Consider the following 5954-nt stretch of genomic DNA (forward strand, 5'->3'; position numbering starts at 1 on the left):
CAAGGAAAATGCTTCAGGCTACTGCTGGCTCTCAGGCTAAAGCTAGCTGGACTCGCCCATCTGCTCCTTCGGGGAAAAGGAGCATTTTAGTTTATCTATCAAAATTATATTGGGCTCTATGCTCTAGGCTTAGGCATTGGAGCGTCAGCACGCTTGAGTCATATGCAGTCTCTTGTACTCTCGTTTTGGTAACTGTAAAGGTGTAGGCCTACTTTTCTCCACTCAGAAACTTGTTCAGGAATCAAAAGAAGAAATCCTAGACTCAGGCAGATAAGAGGAGTGGGTAATTGCATTGGTATTGGTAAAATCCCATTTCCATCCCTGTTACTGTGGTAATAAATCAAATGAGAACTGGGTAATTTTCTCTTAACAGTATTTTCTTGAGTTGCCTGCTCGTACATTTCTCAGAGCAGGCAGGAAGGCATGTCCACTTAATTTAGACAATCTAGGTTTCTAATATTTTTGCACATTGTGCAAATTGTTTATTGTGAATTAATTGTATACATCTGGACGCTGCTGTGTGTTATGCTGCACGCACACCAAAGGATAATTGGACCTATTTGGGCTCATATTCACCTCTCCCACATTCAGGCAGCGTTGGGGATTTGAGGCTGATTATCTGCTCCAATCAGGGGCGGTCCCAGTCAGCTATACTAGGGTGGGCTGGTAGAGGGTGGACAACTTGGGGAGTATATACAGCATGTAGCACACACCAATTAATAAACAGACAAAACAACATAGCCAACTATTAACTGTCACACAATTTAGCCATGTCAAGATAAGACTTGAAGACATGATGCAACACAACAGTGTGAATAACGAACACATGAGAATCAACGCAACAAAAACATAACGCATCATAGAAGTAATCTAGCGAGAATTTTTCAACTTCTAGAGCCAAAAAGAAATTCTCACGGCACGTTTCCAATTTCCAGTAATGTTAATGAGGAAATTCCTTTGTAGCTGCTTAGAACCCTGCTAGCTGTCGGTTAAAGAGGACGTGGTTCTCAGTTTTTTATGAAGAGTGCTGTGGATTTGGTGATAGAATCTGAGCCTGCAGAGGGAGACGTCTCTGCTACATGAGGGTCGAGGATTGTCATGCTGTCTGCCACAGCAATGTTTTCCATCTTCCTGGAAAACCTGGACTGAACCCATAATCGCTCTTTATGAATGTATGGCGAAATGTAGTATGGCTTCTTTTGTGAGAGCGGGAGAGCAGCAGCAGGCAGTACAGAGAGAGTGACCGGGGAAGGAGGACAGACAGCAAAACAAACTACCAACAACTGATGCCAGACATGAAGCCTGGGTATTCCTGTTTATTTGTATCGATACTCTGAGCAACAAAAACGGTCTGTCTGAGCTGATGCGGTGATATCTTACACACTGAGTCCAGAGAAATTGATACAAACTCAACTGGTTCTGTAAATAGAACATGACTACTACAAGAAGGTGAGCGACGCCCCAAGAGGGCTGTTGGCTGTCCCACTAATCAGAAGCTAGAAACTATGGCAATGTTCTATCCCATTTTCTCATTGACTGAAAAAAAATTAATTTCATTCAATTTTTTCTTTGCTTTTGATTTGACTGGCAAGGCATACATTTGGGTCCAAAAGATCCTGTGGTATAATGAGATTAAACAAAAAAATTAATGTTGGAGTCTCAAATGTTTGACTTACAACTTTTAAAATCCCGTAGTGTGGAAGGAACAGTGGTGATGGAATACTGAGCGTTATCTACTATGTTCCTCGAGCTGACTGACAGGTACAAGAGGTAGACGACAGATGTCAAGGGGAGGGGAGTTACAGATCGCCATTAGCCTTCACTTCCTGTCTGTGAGATTCTTTTGAGGGCTGAAGTGCTATAAAGGTCTAAGAACAAATATGTCTGCAAGAACATCTTATGAAAGACACCCTTTGTGCACATAACGTTAGCCTGTAGCAGTGGCTAGCATTACCCCCATCTGAGAGGAACAATCGAATCCCAATTCTATTCAACCTCGCGCTTCTAAATATGTCAGCCATGCTCCTTCCCTCTTCAGCCTCCATCATGACTTCAACAACATGTCCTCCTCTTTTTCCGCATTTCTAAGCAAAACACTGCACACACAAGCGCAACCACTTTACACCAAATGTCCATCTCCATTTCTTTAGATCCGCACCGGATCGTGTGAGATGAAGACTCTCTGGAGGAGCTTCTCAGAACAGCAAGTGTGTGCTCCTGCATCTTTGTACTGACTGACTGTGTGATTAAGAATCACTTTAAAACTGTTCTAATGTCTGTTGGCTCCCAGGTTTTTTAAAATCAGCAGAGATTTGTAAGTCCTCCAGAGTCAGCAGGCATTCAATGCAACTGTTTGCTGACGCACACACCGACATTTACCAACACATGTTAAGACATTGCTCATCAGTCCACACATTGTCTAAACCCCTCTGTCTTTTGTCTCCGTAAGACACATTAGCACATTCTCTCTCTCGCTCTTGCTGACACACACAAACACACACACACACACACACACACACACACACACACACCAGAGCCCCCCCCCCCCCCCCCCCTCGAGTTTGCTAATGCAAGCTAACCTCTAATGGCCGGTCAGTCTCCGTTTATCAAACACAAACAGAAACAAGAGCTCTCCCACTAATCACCTACTCCCAGGTATAAAATTAGCTCTTATCTCCTACAATGTTTCTCAGAACAAACACACTGGCAGGAGATCTGCTGGACCGGTGACACCGACAAGAATAAAAGAGGTGCTGATCCAACCTTAACAACCACACACCTACACAAACAACTGGTGTCAATAAAGGTCTGTCTCCGCTGGGCGCGCTCCTGAAAGCCCTCAGCTAGCAGCATCTGACAGTGTGGCTTTCATCAAGCACTTTAACACTTCGGTTGCAATGACACCAAATATCCACACAAGTAAAAATACCGGCACAAGCTAGAGCAGGCCTACTTCCTACTGGTCCTGTCTGGCTAAACTTAAAAGGCTTTGGGTGAATAATGGTGGGTCAGATTAGTTTAGTAGCAGCATAAGACTCCCCTACCGAATCATACATGCTTGACACTGAGGTCACATGGACTGAGTGCATCTTGAGCTTCAAAAGAAGAACCCTTCAGACTCTGGAGGCCTTACAGCAACATCTCAGCACCATGGAAGGACTTAAAAGGAACATTACACCATTTTGACTGTTACATGTTTGATTTTGGCAGCTGATGTTTGTCTTGTATGTTCCGCCTTTCCTCAGATATAAGTGGACAACGAAGTAAAGAAACAGGGAGCACTGGAAAGACGTTCAGCACCTCATCACCAAGCTGGCATTTGTGGCACAGTGTAAAAATGACACACACAACGTGCAAGTGTCCTTGAATAGGACTCTGAACCCAAACCCTGCCTGGCAGCCTCCACCACCATCTTTGTGTCAGAGGGGCAACTCTTTAAAGGAGCTAAAGTAGAGAGCAAGTAGAGTAGTGATGAAGCCATGACCCAGCAAAGATGCTGCGACGGTGTCACGAAGAACGAAGCACCTTAACTTGAATGTTCCAACCTCCAGGAGAGGGGAACCGCGGTTTCAACCCAGGGTTCTTAAAGTGGGGTCTTTAATGGGGCAGTTTAATTTAATCTTTATTTTGAAAGCCTCCCATAAGAATTTAAACAAGAAATGTTTCTGATTTATTTTCTCCTGATGAAGGTCTAGCACAGTAACATCATAAATAAATATTACATTGCAATGTGGACAGTTTTCAGGAGCCATTTTCGCAACTGTTTTGTCCAGAGCCTCTCTTCCGTACCTGTCTCACCTCATAGATGTCCAGAGTGTGCCTTGTTACCAAATACAAGAGACCAGCTACGGCATCACGGAGCTTACCTTTCCAGATATAATCTTAATTTTGTTTTTTAAATGTCCGTCTTTTGATATTTTTTTGTAATATTTACATCAACTTTTTTTTGTTTTGCCAATTTACATGTATTTTTTGGCGAAATAAAATCTTGAGAGTGAACAATGTGTATTTTTGCGGGTTGTGTGTGCGACGCTGCATCAGATTCCCTCAGTTTAAATGAACCTGAACTGAAACACATCTAGTTAATGATCCCTACATCTACGCAAACTCTAAAGCAACTCGAATAACTCTCAATAATTCCGACAGTGTGTTGCTTCCCAGGCGGGTAATGTTCAGGGATGGAACTGTTAACACCTTGATTGTCTAAGTAGATTGGAAGAAGCTTTATATCCGTCATTTCTGATGCTAATGAGTGTCTTTACCTCCGCGTTGAAGCCGGCGTCATCCTCCGCTCCACGCGCCCCGAGCGCGCACAGCCACAGCGCGAGGAGGGTCCGTCTCCAGAGCAACCGGAGGCAGCTGTCCCGCGAGGAGGAGGTGGCGGCGGCCATGGCTCCCTGTTTCACTCAAGTCCCGGTGTTACCAGCGAAGACGTTATGTCGTCCCTACGTTAGCGCAGCGTTGCTTTGTTTAAACAAAAAACAAAACAAAACAAAAAAACGGTAACAGACTAGAAGGATGCGCCCTCAGCAGCTCGCGCTCATCCCGGGCTCCAGTGTCGCATTACCGGTCAGAGCACCGTTAAAAACTCCATAAATGACAGCGACCTGCCTCCTCTCATCCGCCAGGTACTCTTTCGTTGCCTGGGCTCGTCGAATCAAAACCAGACCCGCTGCCTAGCTGGTCACCTTAAAAAGTAAAAAAGTAAACAATTAGCACGATCATCTAGCGATAATACCACCGAAGCGCAATTCAATTCACCCTGAGAAAGTTGGATAAACTACAAAAACCAACAACCCTGGAGCAGCGGCGAGCAATGAGGACAAAGTTCACCGCACTTGTCGACCTCATTCAGCGGGAGTCGCGTACACGCCGGCCGGTGGTTCCACGCACCGCGACGGTCAACGGAACGCAGCCCTCTGAATCCAGTTGTTCCGTTTCCCCCCGGGAGGATTTTCTTCCCGGAAGTCGCCGCTCAGAGATTTACTTATCTGTCCTGTCCCAAAGTCCGAGTGGCTCGGTGTTTTATCCTCCAGGAGCAGGACGGGTAGTGCTCGGCTGACTGTGTGTGTGTGTGTATGTGTGTGTGTGTGTGTGTGTGTCGATGTCTAACGTGGAGATGCTCGTGTCAAGTAGGGATTCACGGAAACCTCATGTTCCCGGTTGCCTTTCAAAATAAAGGCACGGTTGCGCTGCACAATGATCACATTAGGGCTGAGCAATTTGGGAACAACTTTAACTGATATTGCAATATCGATTATCGCCGTGTCATTATTGAATACATTTAAATTGATAAAAAAAAATGTTAGTTTGTGACAGTATTATTTTTACTCAAGTATTGAGGTGCAGTGTCAATGTATATAAGCTTCATCTGAGACTATTTCAGAGGCATTTGAACTTTGACCCCACTGAATTTATCTAAACCCAAAAGTTTGTGGTTACTTTGGAAAAAAGGGGAGTTTGCACACTGACGTGCTGAAACCTGATGATGTATGATGACAATTGAAGCCTGCCTGTATCGTTATCAGAGCACTCCACCTGAAAATGAACATGAGAGGTCAATGATTCTTCCTCTATTTCTCGCTCTTAACACAGAAACATCGCACATAAATGTGTATTTTTACTTTGCTGCTTAAGTAAACTCAAAATCAAATTCTTCTCTACTGATTTTATCAGCATATATTGCACCTCCTGCCATATGAATATTGCACTGGACCGTATTACAATTTTACTGACATTTTAATATGTTGCTGCACCTTAATGATTTAACTCAGTTTCTATGAATCAGATGTCAGAGATTCTGCTTTCATTCTCATTTAATATTTCCACATTGTCCTCTTAACAGTAAAAAAAAGAAAGAGAAAAAAAACATTAAAATATACGGTTATGAAACATTGCATAAAAGCCAAACTGAACAGATGTGTTTCCAACTGATTAATTGATTTGTAATTATT

At 43.7% G+C, this 5954-nt stretch overlaps 1 protein-coding gene across 3 annotated transcripts in view; it reads right to left on the minus strand.

Moving 5' to 3' along the window:
* Positions 1-5105, minus strand: part of mmp15b (matrix metallopeptidase 15b) — a 35907-nt gene extending 30802 nt beyond the window's left edge. Inside the window, exons 1-2 of one of the 3 annotated variants that reach the window (XM_086190575.1) lie at positions 4798-5105; positions 4263-4688 (exon numbers count right to left, since the gene is read on the minus strand). In XM_086190575.1, coding sequence (XP_086046701.1) covers positions 4263-4391 — 129 coding nt within the window. In that variant the 5' untranslated portion in view covers positions 4392-4688; positions 4798-5105. Of the gene's footprint in view, positions 1-4262 lie in introns of all 3 variants that reach the window. The other 2 variants (XM_086190591.1, XM_086190581.1) reach the window with 2 other exon arrangements.
* Between the last annotated feature and the right edge of the window lie 849 nt (positions 5106-5954).

This window comes from Aulostomus chinensis, chromosome 2 (genome assembly GCF_037954235.1).
Source record: "Aulostomus chinensis isolate RoL2024-O1b breed Wild chromosome 2, RoL_Achi_v1.0, whole genome shotgun sequence".
Lineage (NCBI taxonomy): Eukaryota > Metazoa > Chordata > Actinopteri > Syngnathiformes > Aulostomidae > Aulostomus > Aulostomus chinensis.